Here is a 22,304-nt window from a genome sequence, read left to right as displayed (position 1 = left end):
TCTCTCTCTCTCACACACACACACAAAGTGACTTTTATATAATAGCAGCGATAGAGATATATTACGAACTAATATTATTTTGATACTTTATTTTTGCAATATATTCTTTTGCAAATCATTCAGTTTAAGGTTTGTTTTACATGCTAACATCAAAATAATACAAATTATAAATCCTTATCTAAATAAAACCTAAAACATTTTACATTTATTCTAAAATTTGGCCAATGAAAACACCATTAATTTCTGAACACTGTAATGTAACGTTGTGTATCGAATAGTTTGGAATACCTTATTAAAATAATGATGTTTTTTTTGTTTTGTTTTATTTGTTTTTTTTTTTTTTAATTAATAAAGATAAAGTTTCATATAGAAATATTATTGAACAACTGAAAAAAAATTTTTTTTTAACTAAAATATCTAAATCGTAGGAGAAACTGCAATTGAGGTCACCGTTGTTAAAAGAAAGAAATATCACAATAATTCATTTTTACTGACAATTTAAGATTGCAGAAGATACAGTTTGCAGAATACGAAAATGCAAGAGATCCCAAGGACGTTTTCATGAAAGAGTTGTTTTGTGTGTAAGAAGAAATTGTTTCGGTTGGTGCCGCGTGTGTTTAAATATGTTTTATATGGAATAGGCATGAATGTGCATATTTGTGTGTCCATTTTGTTACGAGTGTATGTATGAACTGTATGTGTGAATTTGCTGAGCAAATCATGTTTACTTCACCGAGTGTTGTGTTTAGAAATCTGTGAAAGTCTCTTGTTATGTGCGTGTTGCTTGCCATGAAGTCCTTTGTCCCAAAGTCTATTGCTTTCCAGGAAAAAGAAGTCAGCTGTGTTTGAGTTTTTATAATGCACGAGTTTTCATCAGTGAATATGGCTGAAAGAAATTGTTGATTCTTGCTTTTGTCCAATCAAGAGTCTGTATGTAATAGCAACATTCACTGCCGTTGCCACTTTTAACAACATTCCTCTTTCTTGGATCGATTTTAGCATAGAAATCCAAAAGGTTTATAACTTCTTTTCTGGAATAATTTGTCGATGTCGTTTGATGGATTTTGTAAATTCAAATTTGTGCTACATTTGTTGATGAAATGTGAATTTTTGTGGGGTTGATTTACGGATGTTTGTAGTTTGGATATTTTTGTTGTTATTTTGTCTGATGGTCAAGATTTAAATCCGAAAGGCTTGTCAAGTTTACTAGTTTGAAATTGTGTTGCTGAGAGTATGTTGGCTCCGTGGATAAATTTGACAAGTCTGTAGCAGCCGACACTTGCTACATACAGGCAGAAGCTACTTCTTACGTCTTCGAGATTTGAAATCCATTTCCTCCTGGCTTGTCCAATCACAAGCCAGCTCTTTATCACGTGACAGAGTATATAAAAGGTGAAATCTGAAACTCTCAATTCTCTTTAATCCTGACCCTACCTGGGAGCAGACTTCGCCTGGGGCTTTGGCCCCCGGCAGAACGTGAGTACAACAAGCTAGCTATGACTCTACTATTTCTATCCACGCGCTGTACCCATGCGAACATTTATTTATCATTCTACAGGACTACTCTTGTCGATATAACTCCTACTCACCCACGCAAACATACTGAAGACTTTGTCCTTTCTTTCTCCTGTAATTTTCCCCGGCAACTACTAGCTATAAACACGTGTCGATTGAACTGTTCTCTCCTCGACAAGCTGGCAATATATTAAATCTATCTTTACACATGTTGAACACTTGTTTCTCTCTTGTACACATCTACTAACGTTACTAACGAAAATGACGAATAAAGTTTGTTTATTAAATGTTAAAATGTTTGTCTCATTTCTATAAGTATTATATTGTGTTATTGGCAATATTTAGAAAATTTGAAATTTGTTGTGAATTATCAAGTTTTCATGTGCTTTTTATTTATTTATTTTCCCCCGTATATATTTGAGGTTTTCTGGAGTAGTTGTAGGAGAATAATTTTGATTTAATTTTAGGGTTATACTTTTTTCTTTTTTCTTTTTTTTTCAAGCATTGGAATGTTTAAAGCAGATGCATAAATGATTGATTTGTTGAAATGTTGAGATTATTCGATTTCACAGCATGAGTTTCAGTTTTGTTCGGCATTGTTTTTGATTTGCTTGTTCCCACATGTCCATGTATAAAAGATGACGTCATAATGGGAGCTATTTTTTTTTCTTGCTCGTATGCTTCCCAATTATAGTGTCATCATGTTTTGTTATTCAAACGGTATCTGGAGGTCATGTTGTTTTACAGTTGGGTTTGTTTTGCCTTTGAGATTGTATGTGTTTACATCCAAAGCAGTTTTAACCATTTAGCTGAAAACATTGCTTGCTATTGCAGTGGAAATCTTCTAGAAAAATATTTTTGGTTATTTTTAAGTTGTAAGAATTGAAGTAGTTGTGCTTTGTCAATGTTGTAGTGGGGGTGACTAGGATGCACAAGTGTTTAGAAAAGCTGAATCGATTCATAAAGTTATCAGAAGACTCTTTACCTGATGTTACCAATGTTGCGGATAGGGCATTATCAAAAGGATGAAAAATTCTATCCATACAAAATAATGACTTTTTGAAAGGAGTTATGTTTGAAGGCTATGACAATGCAGTATTGTAGAACAACGCCGTTGGGTACAAGACAAAGTAGGTAAATGGAATAATGACAATATTGAAAGATTTTAATAATTTTCAATTATGAAAGATTTATTTGTCAACATAATGTGTCACAAGAGGACAGTAATGTAGTATTAAGTTCTCAAATTTTTTAGGTATGCCTCATCTTCAGGAGAAAAAATAGAAAAGATTGTTCAATCACTCTGTGGAAGTGTGTTTATGCTGGAAGTTAGAAATAGCAGTTTTATTAATTTTTATTGATAATGAAAGATAGAGTTCAGAGGGCTTGTTTTGTGCATGAAGAGAAATTGAGTACAAAAATATTGAGATTGTATTTTAGTTAGTTGGTCATTTCAAAAATGTAAAAGAAAAGGAATTCTAATTTTTAGAAGAAAACTGAAGCATACAAGATGGCCTGTGACTTGTTTGGGTCAGCCTTGGTATATTGTGCATTAGTTTATACATTTGGCAACTTTAATAGATTATGGGAGTAAATAGATATTTTAAAATAGTTATTTTTTAATCAATGAATTATATGAATTCTTATTTATATTCCATAATTTCTTCTTTTTTTTTTTTAACTTTTATTCACCCCAAACAAGGCATATTACCACTGAGATATAATGGCCTAATGCGATCAAAAGCTGAATTTATCAGAGAAATTCTAAGTGAGGAGTTGTGTAGCAAAATATATTTTTTTTACATTACATTTAAATTTTTGCATGTTAATACAACAGTGGAAACGGAGAGCGGAGAAAGAATTTCAAAGGCAAGTGGTCCAAAGATAAGAGTTATTATGATAGACTGTTTTGTGGCATCTGAGAACCTTTACAAGGAAAGGGTGGAATTTTGCTGCCAGTCAAACAATTCATGTTGAGAGAGATACAAGTACAGTAAGTTCATCAGAATACATTTCCTGAAAGTACTTGTAAAACAAGCACAGGAATGTAATCTTGTAGCGATGGGACAGAGGCTAGAGCTTGGTAGACAGTGTGAGTGCTAGTCCCCACCATTCTCATTGCACTTTTGTCAGGAATTCAATGATGTATCTCTGCTTCTAATGGACGTCTGTGACAGGGGTCTCACACCATCAATATCTGTAATGGAGATGAAACTTTCAGGTCATGAATGTATAAGTTCCGTCATCATAACAATGCAATTTGCAATCCCCTTTGATCCATTCAGGCATAATAAAAAATAGGAGCATTACTTTTGGAACGCCCCTCGTAATTTTCTAAGGATTCGGCCACTGACTTGGCTATCAGTGTGTTTGATTTACACACATGTCGCGAATAGAGCATCATGTCAGCAGCAAATATTCTTAACACAATTGCACCGGGAAAGTTGTTCATGAATAGCAAGAATAATCAAAGCCCAAGTATCGATCCCTGGAGCACATTCACATTAATGATGTCTATATAGAGGACGACCTGGATCTTTCTTTTAGCAAAACAAGATCTGATTATATTAAATATTCGTCCAGTAATATTTTGAGAGTTAATTTTCTAAAGACGTTCAGGCAAGAATTTGTCAAGTCTTGGATATATATCAAGCACTATTGCCCTAACTTCACCTGCTTAACCCAGTTTGTGGTATATGCATATAGAGATTATTGCTAGGATGTCTGTTAGGTATTTGCTGTGGTTGGTTGTTCAAAATGTGTTTGTCCAACCTATATAAATGTTAGCATCTACTTTTGTAGCTGGTACAAATATATATACACTGACAGCAAAGTAAAAATCACAACACAGTTGATCTACAAAAAATATATTGCTTTTATTTTAAACCGGCAAATTAGCTTTTGATTATAAATTATTACTCTGCATTTTGCCGTTTCTGAAAGGCGTGTGAAGTGGGGTGCGTGATTGTCAGATGTCGGGTGGTGAAGAAATGATTGTACAGCCTTGTTCGCTTTGACTGACTGACCGACTTTTTCTTTGTGACGGTTTTATTTATAAAAAGATTCTTTTCCTATTGGAATGTTTAATACTTCCTTAGTCCATTGTTTCAACCTCTGACCGATATCCTCTCACATTTTTTGAGTCAAATTATGCGTTCCATTAGACAATGGTTGAAAGTCCAGAATTCTTCACAATGAATCCATTTGCATGTATGCAACATATCGAACGTTTTTCCTTCCTGCCAATATCTAACATTTCCACATTAACAGGATTGCTTCAATTCATACTGTTGATCAGAGGTTTATCATTTTTACGGCAAACTATCGCTAGATTGATTAATGATTCAAAGATTTTTTAAAAGGTCTTAGATATATAAAGCGTTGCCTCTTTAGCTTCGTCTGCCTCATCCCATGTATGGTATAAGCGTTCAGAGATAACTGTTAGGATATCTATAGTATAATAGGATTTTTTTTAATCCATACTATTTATCAGAAATAAGTTTAGCGTTTTAAAGATAATTTAATTATAACTTTTGTTTTATTGTTCATTTTCATCCAAATAAGGCACAGTGCCACTTTGATATAGGGGATACTATCTGGGACATAAATTGCAGGGATACTATGTAGGGAGTTGAGCAGCAAGATGTCTATTCACATTACACTTGAACCTCTGCATGTCAGTACAGTCAGGGAAGCAGGAACCCGGAAGGGAATTCCAAAGTCTAGCCGTTCTGAAAAAGAAACTATTAGAGTAGAAAGCCTTCTTACATCTAAGGATCTCTACTGTGTGGGGGTGGGATTTTGCTGCTTGTCGGCGGGGGGGGTATTTACATCGAGGGGGTACAATGACTTGTAGTTCATGAAAGCATCCACCATTAAAATATTTGTAGAACAGGATGCAATATTTCGTCGGTGGGACAGAGGTTGAAACCTAGCAGGACCTATTGCTTGATTGATTAATAGTGTTTGGAAAAAAAAATCTATTTAAATCTGATAAAAAAAAAAATGTGTGATACTTGTGCAGATTTGGAACTGGACATATCTAAGCGTCCACTTAGCTTTGCCAAGAACATGGCGTCAACCGCATAAAAAAAATGTTTGCCATAAAACATTATTAAATGAAATGCTAAAACCAAATTACGATAGGTGATTTTTTTTTCTTTCTTTTTTTATTTCTACGATTTCCATTTATTTTACTATTTTTCTGTTTCGTACCGTTGTTAAGATTTGATCATCAGCAATGCTCCACATAATCCTGCGGTTAACAACATATTCCAAGCAAAGCTGAACACGCACTTATATACGTCCAGTTCAAAATCTGCACCAGTTTAAAAAATGTTAATATATCAGAAAGTTTATTTATTTATTTGCGGACTGTTATTCTCATCTTCATAATTCTTGTTTCACATTTCGGCCAACTATTCCTTTGACCTTCTGTTCTAGGAGACTATGTTGATGAATAAAGTCAAACTCGGCCCAAAAGTTGTTGTTTTAATAGTAATGTCTGAAGCTTATTGAGTGATATATTACTCGAGGCCTGTGGCACAGTAGATAGAGGTGTTGAATCTATAGTTCCAGGTGAGCATTGTTTGAAGATAGCTGTTTCAACCCTACCCAAAGCTGGTCAGAGGATTAGTTGGCCAAAACATGGTGAGATGACAACAACTATGGAAGGCAGTAATTAGTGAGGATACAGTTAAGTGGCTCCACATTCCTACCTCATCGCGGTTGACTATCTTGAAGGCCAGAGGAACGGTTGGCCGAAACTTTGTGAAACAACTACTATAAAGATGAGGATAACAGTCCGCAAATAAAGAAATAAATATACAAATTACTCATCTGTGGAACTCTGTTCCATCTGCCTCCTTCCCACCTGACTACAACTTGGATGTCTTCAAGTCCAACGTTAACAAATTCCTAATGAACCGCCCTCTTAAGTAAACGCTTCATTAAATCTCCACACTAACGTACTGTACATGCAATAACCCTTATCCCTGAGTGGTTTCCAGGCCTTGATAAGTGGTGACCGTGTAAAAAAAACAAAAAAAAAACATATGAAGGGATTCCAATAATAAAATAATATATCAAAAAGTTATATTTTTTTTTTATCCTTTTTATTTTCTAAAATCTTATGTTGTGTTATCTATTTTTTTTTTTTTTCTTTCAAGATACGGCGGAATTGGTGAAGAATGAGCAGCTGGAAACAATCCCTCCGAAAGAGAAAGTTCCATCGAAGGGAGAAAAGTTGCCACTACAACGAGCAGGACAGGTTTTTAGTAAGAAGTAAGTGACAATTACACAATTCTTTGAGAAAAATTTTTTATAGTTTTTTTCAATTTTTGACATCTGTACGTTTACCTTATTTTATTCAAAGCAAATTAAAATAATTATTACAGAACAACAAAAAAAAAAGAATTGACCTTCAAAGTCCAATCTAGTGCTACTAGATCAGGCTGTCTGAAGATACAGGCTTCCTGGCTTACAATGCACCAAACATTGTTTTTTTTTTCTTTTTCAGTGCAAAACTTAGTCATGTTCTGCAAAGCCAAAACAAAAAAAAACATTTTTTTCTTTACAAAACAACCAAACTAAACACCATGAATAAATATTTGAAAATATAAACAATTTGAAGCATAAAAATTTTGCCAAAATGATTGTAACCCAAAAAGAGTTGATATGCTATAAAACAAAACAAGCAAACCAAACACCATGAATAAATATTTGAATATATGAAGAAACTGAAGCATAAAAACTTTTACTAAAATGACGAGATTCAGCATTAAAAAACTCAAAAAGGGTTGATATGCCATTAAATAAATAAAAAAAACAAAAAACAAGTCCAAAACAATATTGGTTTAAATACAACCCAAGTTTAAAATATTCTTGTATTATTGAAATAAATATTAATTTAAAAAATAAAATTTAATGTATAACTATTTGTCAAAAGAAAAAACACAATGTCATTATGAACGTTTTTAGTCTCTTTAAATTTTGAAGAGCTCCTTTTAATTATTTTTTGTATTGTTTGGACTGTTTGGACTATTATTCTCATCTTGGTCGTTTTTTTTTTTTTACACAACATTTCGGCCAATGTAATCTCTGACCATCTTCAGGTGCATTCACACTGGATGTTATTGGTGAATGGTGAAAAATGTTTTTTTTTTTCTTTCCCAATGAACATAGCCATTAGAAATCCAAAACAAAGATAATGTTGATGTGAATAAAGTCAAATTTGACCTAAAAGTTGTTGTTTTAATAACCTGGAGCTTATTGAATGATATATTACTCAAGGCTGAATACAGATGAAAGAAACTTAATTTAAATATGTTTTCAATTTATCTGCAAGTATGTAATAGCTCTAGATTTGAAGGCTGAGGAGATATTTTCAGATATTCCATAGCTGGAAATCTTTTAAAGTAGACCTTTATACCAAACTCTATCAAATGCCTTTGATATGTCAAGAGCTATTGCTCTTGAGAGGAAACCCTTATCAATAGATTGACTGATTCTATGTGATATTGCAGTCAGTACATCAGCTGTAGATCTCATAGGACAGAAACCATATTGCTTGTCACGGAGTAGGTTGTTTTTTTTCTGAGGTGGTTGACAATTGGTCTATTTAACATGGATTCAAGCAATTTACTCATGACACACAGAAGACTAATTGGTCTGTACTGAGATACAGAAGACCAATCTCCAGTATTTTTAAATGCTGGATAGATTAATGACATTTTCCAAGGGGGGGCATTTCTCTTTTATGCATCGATTGAAGAGATTTGAAAGAATGGATGATAGTCTTGATTCAAATTATGACTTGAATATTGCTGGCATCAAGGTTCATGATGAGTGTGGCAACATCACAGATATGTGGATGTTGCTCAGATTATTTTCAATCTTGGAAGAAAATTTTGGAGGTAGGTAATTCTCATTGTATAGGGTTGAGTTTGATGCAAAGTTGTTGGCAAAGAGTTTCTTGGTCAGATGCTGCTAAAATCAACTCTGGACAATTGATGATAGTCGGGATAAAGGACTCACATTTATTCAAGACTTTGTTATTCACCAAAACTCATCTGAATCAAGCCTCTGTTCTTCTACTTTGGACTTGGTGAACAGAGCATATAACTCTCTTGCATTTTTTATAATCGTTTTGCAGATTTTGCTGGCTGTTGTAAAAACGACTTTAGTTTCAAAACATCTATTATGTTTGAAACAGTTGAAGTAGTGATTCTATGTGTAATGGCTGCAGCACATTTAATCGCTGGCTGTTTGGTTTCTGTTGGAATTTCTTGGAGAGTACATAGCTGTCTATGCTGATGGTTAACCAATCAGTTAAGTTGGATGTTAAATCAGACACATTCTTTTTAAACCTAAAACATTGGGGTAGTTCCAATATGAATGTTCTGTTTATGCTGATGGTTAACCAATCAGTTAAGTTGGATGTTAAATCAGACACATTCTTTTTAAACCTAAAACATTGGGGTAGTTCCAATATGAATGTTCTGTTTATGCTGATGGTTAACCAATCAGTTAAGTTGGATGTTAAATCAGACACATTCTTTTTAAACCTAAAACATTGGGGTAGTTCCAATATGAATGTTCTGTTTATGCTGATGGTTAACAAATCAGTTAAGTTGGATGTTAAATCAGACACATTCTTTTTAAACCTAAAACATTGGGGTAGTTCCAATATGAATGTTCTGTTTATGCTGATGGTTAACCAATCAGTTAAGTTGGATGTTAAATCAGACACATTCTTTTTAAACCTAAAACATTGGGGTAGTTCCAATATGAATGTTCTGTTTATGCTGATGGTTAACCAATCAGTTAAGTTGGATGTTAAATCAGACACATTCTTTTTAAACCTAAAACATTGGGGTAGTTCCAATATGAATGTTCTGTTTATGCTGATGGTTAACCAATCAGTTAAGTTGGATGTTAAATCAGACACATTCTTTTTAAACCTAAAACATTGGGGTAGTTCCAATATGAATGTTCTGTTTATGCTGATGGTTAACCAATCAGTTAAGTTGGATGTTAAATCAGACACATTCTTTTTAAACCTAAAACATTGGGGTAGTTCCAATATGAATGTTCTGTTTATGCTGATGGTTAACCAATCAGTTAAGTTGGATGTTAAATCAGACACATTCTTTTTAAACCTAAAACATTGGGGTAGTTCCAATATGAATGTTCTGTTTATGCTGATGGCTAACCAATCAGTTAAGTTGGATGTTAAATCAGACACATTCTTTTTAAACCTAAAACATTGGGGTAATTCCAATATGAATGTTCTGTTTATGCTGATGGTTAAGCAGTGAAGTAATGCATTTGTCTTTTAGAAATTGATTCCCAAACTAATCTCTATGACCAAGTCTTTATTTCTCTGAAATCCATCCTGCCTTCCATGTTTACTTGGCCTAACTCTGTTATATCAACTACTACATCTATTAATACTAACCTAAAAACTCTCATCCAGCCTTTCAACATGACAATTCCTATACTACATACATCTTCCTTTGTGGTTATCAGATCTAAGCCTGTTTTTAAAACTCAAATCAAACATCCATTGTATCATTCTCATATCATTCTTCTCCATACAGCACATCTTGTGTTATTTATGCAACGTTTCAATCAGTGTAGCCTCCGACCTTTGTCAGGCATATTGGCTGCTATCTTGGAGAAGAAAGGAGAAGTTACTGGCTCCGTAGATGGATTCATATTCTTGGAGTTGGTTTTTATTTTTTTTTTTTTTTGAATAACAATCAGTCCTCATCTCAAAAATTCAGGACTGTAATTACTCAATCCACTTCTAAGTCTTAGAATCACACTAGCACCTGCTCCTTCCTGTGCTCCAATTGTATCACCAAGGTAAGAAAACTTCTGAAGAACCTCGATAGCTTCACCATCCAGATATAGTTTCTCCACATCAGATTTCTCATCCGTCTTCATTGTCTTACATTGATTGCATTGGATTGACCTTGAAGGGGATTGTGTGGTATCATTTACATGGGTTTAGAAGTGTTATATTAATATAAACATTTGATGGTAAGCATGTGAGAACGCCAATTATAACTAATTTTGTCATGGGGAGGTTGTTTTAATCAGATGAAAATTGTTTTAAATATTTCTTTACTTATTTCAATGCATGAGAATTTGTTCCTTTTGAAAGCTTATCATTCGTGTCTTTGGAAACATTTGCTTCATTCTTGTCTTTTTGTTATTTAACCAAATGAATACGATGGCACAATTCAGAGTTTCTTACTTTGTAATGTTTCTGCCAATGTTTTAATGGTTCCTGTTTTTCTCTTGTAGGCTAGCAGAACAGGCGGAAGGTTTGAAGATCATTGTCGGCGCAACAGTCTTTTTTGCTTTTGTTGTTACTTTTGCTCTCATTTTAAGTATCCATCAAGGTCCACCCGAGGTAAGTAACAGGAATTTATCATCCGTCTTTTTTTTTAACCGTCAACATCATATAACAAGTGGGATCCAAAGGTTGACAGGAGCAAAGGGAAATGGCTCTGAGCATTCAAATTGGGGGTGGGGCATCAAATCATATTCAAACTCATAGCATTTTTCAGTATTAGGACTTCTTGAGTTTTTTGGGGTATACAATTGGGGAGTTGGCCTCGAGCATCACTTGACCTATGGACGCCAGTGCATATAGAGTTTCGTGACTCATAAGGGAAGTAGAAAGTGAATCTTGGGTTTACTTTCGATGGTCTCATAACTTTCACTTTCCTTATTTTGTTCTTTAGTCCTCAGATTCCATGAGCAATGTTTCTGACAAAGAGGAAAGTTGTTTTTTAGGTCAGAATCTATCGGACATTTATTGTTGGCAAGTTTTTGACTTTGAAGTAATATATTTTTATCTCCTTACATCAAGTGACTTCATACCTTATCTGGAGCGATTTTCATTAAAAAATAAAGTTGTGATCAGTAATGATGATATTACACAGCAACATCTAAAAAACAAAAATTCTAAATTTTTGCAAAAACTATGCATCTTTGTTTACTGTTCTACATTAGAGATGCCTTTCTAATGATACATGACGACTTCATACTTCCCTGCCATAAAACTTTATAATTTAGTCATTTTTGCACCAATATGATTCTGAATAAAATAGGCGATTATTTTCGGTTTTGGTAGGAAACTCAGGAGGTAGGTGACACTGAGTGCATAGGGTTGAGTTTGATACAAAGTTCTTGGCAAAGAGTTTGGCTTTGTTAGATGCTGCCAAAATCACCTCAGGCTGATTGATAATAGTCAGGATAGAGGACTGGCAACTGTTTAAGACTTTATTTGCCAAAATTCATTGGAACCAAGCCTCTGTTCTTTTACTTTGGACTGAGCATATGACTCTCATGTTTTCTATAATCCTTTTGCAGTTTTTGATGAAAGTTCTAAAGGTTTACTTTAGTTTCATTCCTTCTGCTTAATTCATCCAAACATTTATGGTGAGCTACGATGTTCACTCTTTCGCTGCCGGAAATTCAAGTGCCCCGAGACGTTTTCTGCGCAGGTGGCTAGAGGCGCCCTTTTTCTTTTTACTGAATTGCTCTGGAGGTTCAATGTTTTGATTTTTTTGACCAATCAGAGAGTTTTCCGGGCTGTCGGAAATTATGTGTCTGGGAGCCGGTGAAAATCTTTAAAAACCTCTGTATTTTCCAAAAAAAGCGCAGTTAACAAAATTCAGAGATAGTGTTGGAAGATATATATATCACTACTGTCTGCAGCTCAAAACTAACGCGACAACACTGTGAACGTAGCAGGCGAGTCGGCTGATAAAACAATGTGGGCGAACACACAGACACAGTAACTAACTTTTGTATTCCCCCTTTTATTATCGCATGCTCATTTTTAATTAATTTTATGTAAATAATTATCAACTCAAACTTCCTTAATCTCAACTAATTTCCCCCTTTTGTTCACTCATAAATGAACTATTATTTTCATTGAAATATTTCCTAAGAAGTAAAGAGAGCAAGACAGAGAGTCGAATTTACGATGTTCTTTTGTAGAAAATATATCAAAACAAATACAGTTAACTCTCAATTTATAAAAAAAGATTTATTACTTCTTAGGAAATATTTCAATGAAAATAATAGTTCATTTATGAGTGAACAAAAGGGGGAAATTAGTTGAGATTAAGGAAGTTTGAGTTGATAATTATTTACATAAAATTAATTAAAAATGAGCATGCGATAATAAAAGGGGGAATACAAAAGTTAGTTACTGTGTCTGTGTGTTCGCCCACATTGTTTTATCAGCCGACTCGCCTGCTACGTTCACAGTGTTGTCGCGTTAGTTTTGAGCTGCAGACAGTAGTGATATATATATCTTCCAACACTATCTCTGAATTTTGTTAACTGCGCTTTTTTTGGAAAATACAGAGGTTTTTAAAGATTTTCACCGGCTCCCAGACACATAATTTCCGACAGCCCGGAAAACTCTCTGATTGGTCAAAAAATCAAAACATTGAACCAGTAAAAAACATTGAATTCAGTAAAAAGAAAAAGGGCGCCTCTAGCCGCCTGCGCAGAAAACGTCTCGGGGCACTTGAATTTCCGGCAGCGAAAGAGTGAACATCGTAGCTCACCATACATTTCTTCATTCTGCTTAATTCATCCAAACATTTCTTCATTCTGCTTAATTCATCCAAACATTTCTTCATTTTGCTTAATTCATCCAAACATTTCTTCATTCTGCTTAATTCATCCAAACATTTCTTCATTCTGCTTAATTCATCCAAACATTTCTTCATTCTGCTTAATTCATCCAAACATTTCTTCATTCTGCTTAATTCATCCAAACATTTCTTCATTCTGCTTAATTCATCCAAACATTTCTTCATTCTGCTTAATTCATCCAAACATTTCTTCATTCTGCTTAATTCATCCAAACATTTCTTCATTCTGCTTAATTCATCCAAACATTTCTTCATTCTGCTTAATTCATCCAAACATTTCTTCATTCTGCTTAATTCATCCAAACATTTCTTCATTCTGCTTAATTCATCCAAACATTTCTTCATTCTGCTTAATTCATCCAAACATTTCTTCATTCTGCTTAATTCATCCAAACATTTCTTCATTCTGCTTAATTCATCCAAACATTTCTTCATTCTGCTTAATTCATCCAAACATTTCTTCATTCTGCTTAATTCATCCAAACATTTCTTCATTCTGCTTAATTCATCCAAACATTTCTTCATTCTGCTTAATTCATCCAAACATTTCTTCATTCTGCTTAATTCATCCAAACATTTCTTCATTCTGCTTAATTCATCCAAACATTTCTTCATTCTGCTTAATTCATCTTCCATCTTGTTACCTTTTAAGACATCTCTCTGCTATCTGCTTTTCACTTTATCTCTCTCATACGCAAACTTTGGCAACTATTTCAATATAATAGAGAGAAAGAAGAAAGTAAATATTGCAGTGTAACTAACTTTTCCAGTAATGAGGAAACAAATGATTTTTTTTCTTGAATCAAATGACACATTTTTTTTTTCTGATTACTCCTTCACTAATTTGGTTGTTGGTGACCCCAAATGAATTAATATTACTGGAAACTGTTTACCCAAACTTGTTTATAGTGATATTGAAGCCAAAATGTATGTATGATTATTGAAATACCTTTGCTAGTTTTAGTTTTAGTCGCACACAAAATTCTTCTTTGTATAAGACGAAACAGTGAGAAAAAACCCCAGAAATAACGTAATACTTCATGACAAAGCTTTTGATATATTTTACTTTTCAATATTCTTTTTAATCATTTTTTTTTAAATACTTTAGTTAAATTAATATCTTGAAAAGCTACCTCTTTAAAATCCAAGTGCCATAAATAATATATGGTACTAAGCTGTATCTATATGAAGTTGCCCAGGATTAAATAATGTATTAATATTAAGTTGAGTTTTTCAAAAAAGAGAAATATAAAAAAAAATAAAATAAAAAGCAGATAATTCGAACTGAGATTGAAAACGAGACCTTCAAATGTTCAGTGTGATCTTCTACCATATGAGCCGTGTACAACATGTTGATTATATTATAATGCTAAACTTTTTTATCATCATTATTCATCCTGAACAAGGCATATTTCCACTGAGAGATAAAAAAAAAAAATTGAATGAGTAGGAAGTATGTGGAGTCAGTCTCGGAAATTGCTAAAGCAGTTTACAATATAAAAATCACTTCTTTTTTTTTTTTTAGTGAATGGATATATGGAGTAAGTGCCGGAAATTTACGATATTAAAAATAACTTTATTTTATATATATTTTATTTTTCATTCAAAATTATGAAACTAATCAAAATTAAATAAATCAAGCACAAGTGGAAATAAAACGAAATAATATTTTTTTAAATAATTACACATAGATTTATATTTGTTTTTTTTTATTTTATTTTTTTTTTTTGTAATAATTACATGTAAAATTATTCAAAATTGAAAAAAATGAAACGAAATTTTTTTTTTAAATAATCACACAACACTTTAAATCCTTGTGAATTTATTCAAAATTGAAGCAATAAGAACTATTTGTGTCAAAAATTGAAAATAACTAAGTTTATTTTATTTCATTTACTATTTTATTTATTTTGTTTTATTTGTCAATTCTGGTTTGCATTTTTTATGTGTTAATTTTTCTCGTCTTACACTGCCAACACAAAAACGAGGCTATAATCACAGTCAAAAGGTCAATGAGAACCAAGCAGATCATGAGAACTGAGTTCGAAATCCGGACCTTAAAATGTTCAGTCTGATCCTTTATCATATGAGCTGTATACAGCAGGTTGATTATATAATAAATCTAAACGTGTTTTTTATTATTATTATTCACCCCATCAAGGCACTTAGAAATAAGGGGCTACTGCTATTGAGAAACCCTCTATAAATCTGGGCCCTATAGAAGCAGTTGTACAGCAAGATGTTTGCTTATAGAAATGTGAGATACACTTCTATATATTAGCAATAAACGCATCAGAGAAGGCAATACCAAATCTCTACAAACACAACAACGAAAGGAAAAGTTTGTTTCAGTGGAAGAAAATTTGACAGTTTTCGAGTGAGGAAAATAATAGGTACTTTTGTACTTTGCACATCAGATTTCTGTAAATTTTGGCTCAAGCTCGACTGACAGCCAACATAAACTGCCGGAATATGCCGAGTGCTGATCAAGTTGATCAGCCAATGAAAAAGTGATAACAAACATTCTTAACCAATAAAAATTGAAGCAGACGACTTTTAATAAATTGGAAGAAATAAATAAATTTAGTTTTAATCACACACAAATTTAATCAGTGCAACCCTAACCCTAAAAGAAAAAATGTCAACAATTTTCCTAAAATTTTTTACTTTTCTTAAAAAAAAAAAACAAACAAAAAGAAATTCAAACGTTCTAACAATAAACATTAAAAACTTACAAAAAAAAATTCTAATTTTTTTCCTTAAAATTCTTTTGAAAAAAAGAATGTTTCTATTTATTCAAAACAAAATAAACAAAATATTTATTCATGAAATGGTAGGTTGTTGTATTTGTTTTATTTTATTTTATTGTTTTTCCATTTATTTTTTGTTTTTTATTGTAATTAGTATCTGTTAAATGTTATTTTTTGTTTCTTAGCGTTTTGTAATTTGATTAGAGCTTAGCATATTCTAGCAGTTTACGTCAGCTGCCGGTTGAGCCCAAGCTGACATCATGGAAATCTGGTGTGCAAAGTACCAAATAATGAGTGGAAAGTTTTTTGAGCTGTCAAAGGTCAGTCAACAGTTACCTTCAGGTGAAGATCGTTAATGCTGGTGCAACCAAGAAACAGGGGAGAGAAAGAAGAGATATCTTTCATCATTGCGTCTTAGATTCTCTCTGTTGGCCGACCATCATTCCCAAAAGGACTAAAGAAGTTCCTTAGGGGACAGATGGAATCAATATACCCTGTAAGCTGATTGGTCAGTATGCGCCCAAATCGGTTATCAAGGACTTTGATTTGCAAGAGAAAATAAGTCATTATTTTATTTATAACTGCTACATCACCTCCTGCTTAGGTGGAAAGCCAACAGAAGAGAAGATATCTTTTTTTTCAATCTTCCTCAGGTTCTCTTTGCTGACTGATCATGATTCCCAAAAGGGCTGAAAAAGTTCCTCAGAAGACAGATGGAAGCAATGCACCCTACAATCTGATGGTCAGTATGTGGCTAAATCACTTAGCAGAAGATAAGCCTTTATTTTATTTGTGACAGCTAGATGTTTGCATGACATTTAAATTTCTGCAGGACATGCACTAAAACACTCACACATACATACATACATACATCTATAAATACAACCATTTATTTGACTGTTATATTTTTGGAACCAGGTTCTTCCACATGGTGGTTGTTCAACTGCTACTCCAGGTTGTTCGAAAGTCTGTGTAGATACGTTGAAGAAAGGAGGCAATGCTGTTGATGGTGCAATTGCAGCCATGTTTTGCATTGGTGTGGTCAATCCACATCATTCAGGAATTGGAGGGTGAGTTGTCTTTTGACTTATTTTTTTTCTTCTCATAGAAACTGATGTACAGACAGGTTCTCCAGAACTGGATAGACTGGATTCAGAGGAAAAGAAGTGCAATCGACTTATGGCAGCTATCAGGATGGCAGCCTTCTTAAAGCAGTTGGTAAGATCATATACTTTAGGATGACGATCTGCTCTGCGTTTCAGGAATGCATTCCTGTTGAATGTGTTGAATGATTTGGTCAAGTCAACAAAATCCGATACATTGCTCTAATACCGTATCACCTACCTGGGTTTCTGGAATAGTCACAGAACAAATATTCTCCATCATTTTGTTATGTGAAGATCTTGTGAACATCTTACAAACCACTTTCAATGTTGATACCTTGATAGTTACCATATATCCATTTGTCACCTTCCTTTGCTATTATTGCTTCTTTTTATTCTGGTCTTCAACATTTCAACTGCGACACCATCTCAACCAGATGCTTTGCTAGAATTAATCTGATTAACTGTCAGTCTTGAGTATCAATGGAAAATCAAACTAATGTATAGTGTAACTTGAAATAATAAAAAAAAATATGCATTCTTGCACTAATTTTTTTTTTTTTATGGAAATCGCTCCAGACAAGGTGTGAAGCCACTTAATGCAAACAGCTAACAAGAACAAAAGATGATTGCAAAGACAGGAGACGCCTATTGACCTTAGTCTTGAACAGACCAAGGTTAAAATTAGGGGAAAACAGTCAGGAAGACTTCCACAAGCCTGCAGTTGTTGAAAAGAAGCTACTGGAATAGGAAGCTGAGATAACAAAACAGCGAATTGATGGAGACTACGAGGCCAACAAGTCAAACAAGCTTGGACAAAGGAAGCAGAGGTTGGATCAGACAGTTCTAAAGAACATATGCCATAATAGTATTCATGAAAAAACAAAAAGACTGAGACTAGTGACATCATGTCTGTGAGAGATGTGTTACAGATAAGAACAAAGGGGCGGTGTCAAATAAATTGCCGATACGTTTCTGCACCTTATCAAGAACCTTCAAACGAGAAAGAGATTCACCTGCCTAAATGTGATGACAATACTCCATACATGGTCTGTTAGTAGATTTGTAGAGATTGAGAATAGCCTACCTAGCTCTACCTATGTATTGAGCACTGTTGAAGTAAATACTGCAAAATTTCAGCATAAAATTATATCTTTGTATATTAATTTATGTGATTAAATGAAGTAATCAAATATATATAATTTTTCTGAATAATTTAACTTTCTCTTAAAATGTGATTTGCAGGATTGTTTAATACTTGCTATTATTGACCTCTTTGAAATTCCAGAGGAGGTTTCATGATGATCCACAACCACCGGACATTACAAACGACGGCCCTCGACTTCAGAGAGACCGCACCATCGTCTGCATCACAAAAAATGTTTGTGGCCAAACCAGAAGAGGCTGTCAGAGTATGTATTGTTTCACTTTATAGAAAAAAAAAATCAACCATGGAATGGGGGAGGGGGATTTTTTAAATATAAAATTATTCAGGAGACAGAAATCATTGATGCTGATGAAGGCTAATATTGCTTCTCTTTATTCTGACCTTCAACATTTTAACTGGGATACAATCTCAACCAGATGCTTTACCAATCTGATTAAGTCTCAAATATCAATAGAAAATCAAACTAATATATAAAGTGTAACTTGAAATAATATTAAAATAATCTTACTAATAGTAAAAAGTGTAAATTATGTTTAAGGCAGAATATATCAATTAAATTATAAATAATATTAATTTATTAATAATTAAAATATCAAATTATTTACTTCAATAGGTTTTCAGGTCTGCTGGGAGCGAATATCATATTCAAATTTGGGGCAGACAAGTAGTTTTCTGAATATTCAGACATTTTTTTCCCCAATGTATTACTTGATGAATTTTAGTTGCCGTCACCATTCTTAACATGGGGAGGGGGTATTTGTAACATGCATGCACATTAGTACTTGTTCAGTTGGAAGTAAACATGGCTGTCCATAAAAACATAAAAGATTACATTGTATAACAAAGCTTGAGTTACAGTTAAAATTTTAAAAAAAATACCCTTACTTAAGAAACGAAATTAAATTGTAAAGCAAAAAACGAATTTATAGCCAAATGTAAACATTTACCACAAGAACATATGTCAGTCATGAGACTGTATACCTTCACCCGACAACATGAGAATGAGTCAAAAACTACCTGACTAGACTGAAAATTTGCATGATTGATACTCCTATCAAATAGTATCAGATCCATATATCAAATTTTGAAAGACCAGAAATTAAAATTTTATTATAATTCCTACCATGACCAAACTTTCAAGGTCACTATTGTAAAGTATGGAAGATGTTTTTCTGTAGTTTATTGCTGAGTTTCATTAAAAAAAAAATAAAATAAAATAAAATAAAAAAAATAAAAAATAGTGGCTGCCATCTGTTCTTATATAGTATATCTCATATATTATTCCTGTGTCAGGGGCAGATAACTCCCAGGTACTATTTTAATACAGTAATGGATAATTCTTTTGGGTCATATAAAATGTGAGACTGCATAGTCTATAATATGAACTAAGTAGCGAGTTTAAACAGAACTAAAAGTATGATTTCCGTGTTTTCTGTGGCCTTGACCTTTTACCTAAATATCCCAAAATTAAACTAGTTCTAAGGTAGACCATAACTGATATTTCAACAAAGTTAAGTGACGATTTGTCAAGCAACATAGATGCTAGGCTTTACACAAACAGTATTGAAAACATAACCTCCTTGTTATTTGACTCCTTATTAAACAAAAAATATATAAAAATAAACAATTAAAAATGCTTGATTATTCACTTTAACTTGTTACCAAATTTAAAATGAATGTTTGTCCTCAATAATTCATAAAATACATTGATAATTTGTTTTACTTTACCATTATAAGGTTGATTAAACCAAATTATATTTCATTTTTCTTTCAATGATTCATTATTAAATTGACTGTTTTTAAGACTTTCCCATATCTTTCCTTATTTTGATCATTTATACAAATTACTTGAATTTGTATAAATTCAAGATTGAAGTAGGAATTTGTTTTAAAAGTAGAATATTTACTAATGCATTACTAATACTTTCTTTTCTGTATAGTTTATTGGTTTTATTACTTTGAATAAAAGTTAAATTTGAAAATTTAAAAAAAACAAAAAAAAACTCAGGTTGTCCTCCATGGCTGTACGTCCAAACAATGGTATATTAAGGCAAGTGTGCCTCAGGCATCGATCCTTGAACCTTTATTATTCCTGATATTCATAAACGACCTCTCAGGTAAAATTGTGCCTCAGATAAGTATATTTGTTGATGATATTGTACTTTATAATAGACACTAGCCTGGTTGCCCAGTGTTGCCCGAGTATTTGGAGATGAGTGTTGAGCAAAAAAAAAAAAAAAAAGTGGTAGTAGGCAGGCAGGCTCGAATTCGTGACGCGAAGGTGGAAAAGAAAGTGGAGGTGTGTGTAAGTGTATTGGTTTCGCAAAAAAAAAAAAAAAATAGGACTAGTAAGCAGGCTCGAACCTGTAATGCACCAGAGGAAAAAGAGGTGAAAAAAACAAAAAAAACAAACGGTCTTACCAATGTGCCTACCATGGTTGTGACGCCATGTGTGGTCGAAATAATGCCTTTTATGCAATGTCATTTATGCGAGCTTTGAATGACTTGCAAAAAATGGCAACAAAAAAACTGACTCTCCCTGTACAAAAGTGCCCAGTCGAGGGTGAAGGAATGAATGTTTTTGGCCAATTTTTCGATATTTGCCATCTGAAGGGTCGAGCTTCAAAATTATACCGATCTCATGAAAATCTGTCACCTCTGTCGAAAGTTTTTGTGAGACATATAAACATATACATACATTTAAACAGACAGGTGAGATTTATATTATAGATGACGGGAAAAACGAATGTACACATATTCACGATAATAGCAGAAACTCTCCAAAACAACCTTTAGTCTGTATTGGAATGTGGTCACAAGTGGATGGTAATATTTAATGCTACTAAGATTAAGCTTCTTTCCTTTAACAACTAAATAAACTTTTCAACCTCCAATCGCCATGACAAATAACTACTTCAGAGCTCATCATTCAAACTCTTCGGCTTAACATTCATAAGCAACATGAATTAGAACAAATACATTGAGGACATTGCTAAGGCTGCTGCAAAGAAAGTGAGCTTTCTTTTCCATGCTAGAAAATTACACCAGAAAGTATTCCATATCTTTTCAAAACTACAATTCAACCATGCATGGAGTATTGTTGCCACATCTGGGCTGGTGCATCTACCACTAGTCTCTTGCTCTTAATCTCAAAAAGTCTCCAATCCAATAGGTCCCACACTATCAACCAAGCTTTAATTTCTGTCCCATTACCAAAATGTTGCATCCCTGTGCCAGTTTTACAAATAATGGAATGTGCTCTGATGAACTCATAGCACTTGCAACCTTATGAAGTACATGAACCAGATTGACCCTACAAGCAGCAAAATTCCACCTCATTCACTGTTGTCTCTGGATGCCAGAAAGCCTTCTACTCTATTAGTTTCTTTCCTCAGACTGCTAGACTTTGGAATTCTCTCCCTGTTTCCTGTTTCTTTGACTGTAGAAGTTTAAATATAATGTGAACAGACATATCATTGCTCAACTCCCCACAATCCTTCGTTAGACACAATCCCAGATAGTACATTCCAAGAGACAATATGCTTTGTTTGGAGTGAAAAAGAGTAAAAAAAAAGTAAAAAAGAAAAATATTTGAAAAATTGCTTTTGGTTGGATGTTTTTGTTTTACGGCATATCAACCCTTTTCAGGTTATTTAATGCCGAATCCAAAGATTTTGAAGAAAAAAATATTTTAATAGAATATATTTGTTGTTTTGAAGTCGGTTTCTATTTAACCCATAGTTGGGACTCTAACAGGTACTACCACTCCAGGTCAGAGTGGACCTGGGAGCAATGGCAATTAAAGGGTGACTCCACATTCCCCAAAGCCCGCAAGCTGGGGCCTCACCACTGGATATAGTTTAAGGTCATATCTAGGACCAAGAATTGCTTTTAAATAAATTTTCATCTCTATATCAAAACAAAGATTTTTAAAATTTTGATTTTTTTTTTTTTTTTTTTTTTCATCTAAAATTTTACTTGACATGTTTTAAAATAGTATAAAACCATTATCTCTGTAAGTACCAATGCTTGTTAATTATGGAGAGCAACTTATTAACAATGTATATATTAGTTTATATTG

The 22,304-nt window shown here is 33.2% G+C and overlaps 1 protein-coding gene across 4 annotated transcripts in view; it reads left to right on the top strand.

The window, feature by feature from the left end:
* The window catches only part of LOC145243393 (glutathione hydrolase 1 proenzyme-like), a 177,577-nt gene that overhangs the window by 118,138 nt on the left and 37,135 nt on the right, over nucleotides 1-22,304 (top strand). For all 4 annotated transcript variants that reach the window (XM_080106235.1, XM_080106233.1, XM_080106232.1 and 1 more), the window contains 4 exons: nucleotides 6,684-6,798; nucleotides 10,828-10,936; nucleotides 16,871-17,022; nucleotides 18,344-18,467. In XM_080106235.1, coding sequence (XP_079962361.1) covers nucleotides 6,684-6,798; nucleotides 10,828-10,936; nucleotides 16,871-17,022; nucleotides 18,344-18,467 — 500 coding nt within the window. The remainder of the gene's footprint in view (nucleotides 1-6,683; nucleotides 6,799-10,827; nucleotides 10,937-16,870; nucleotides 17,023-18,343; nucleotides 18,468-22,304) is intronic.

The sequence above is a fragment of the Euprymna scolopes genome, chromosome 22, assembly GCF_053919585.1.
Source record: "Euprymna scolopes isolate OS-2025 chromosome 22, ASM5391958v1, whole genome shotgun sequence".
In the NCBI taxonomy this organism is placed as follows: domain Eukaryota; kingdom Metazoa; phylum Mollusca; class Cephalopoda; order Sepiida; family Sepiolidae; genus Euprymna; species Euprymna scolopes.
Note: the sequence above shows the minus strand (reverse complement) of the source record. Positions and strands in the feature narration are given on the sequence as shown.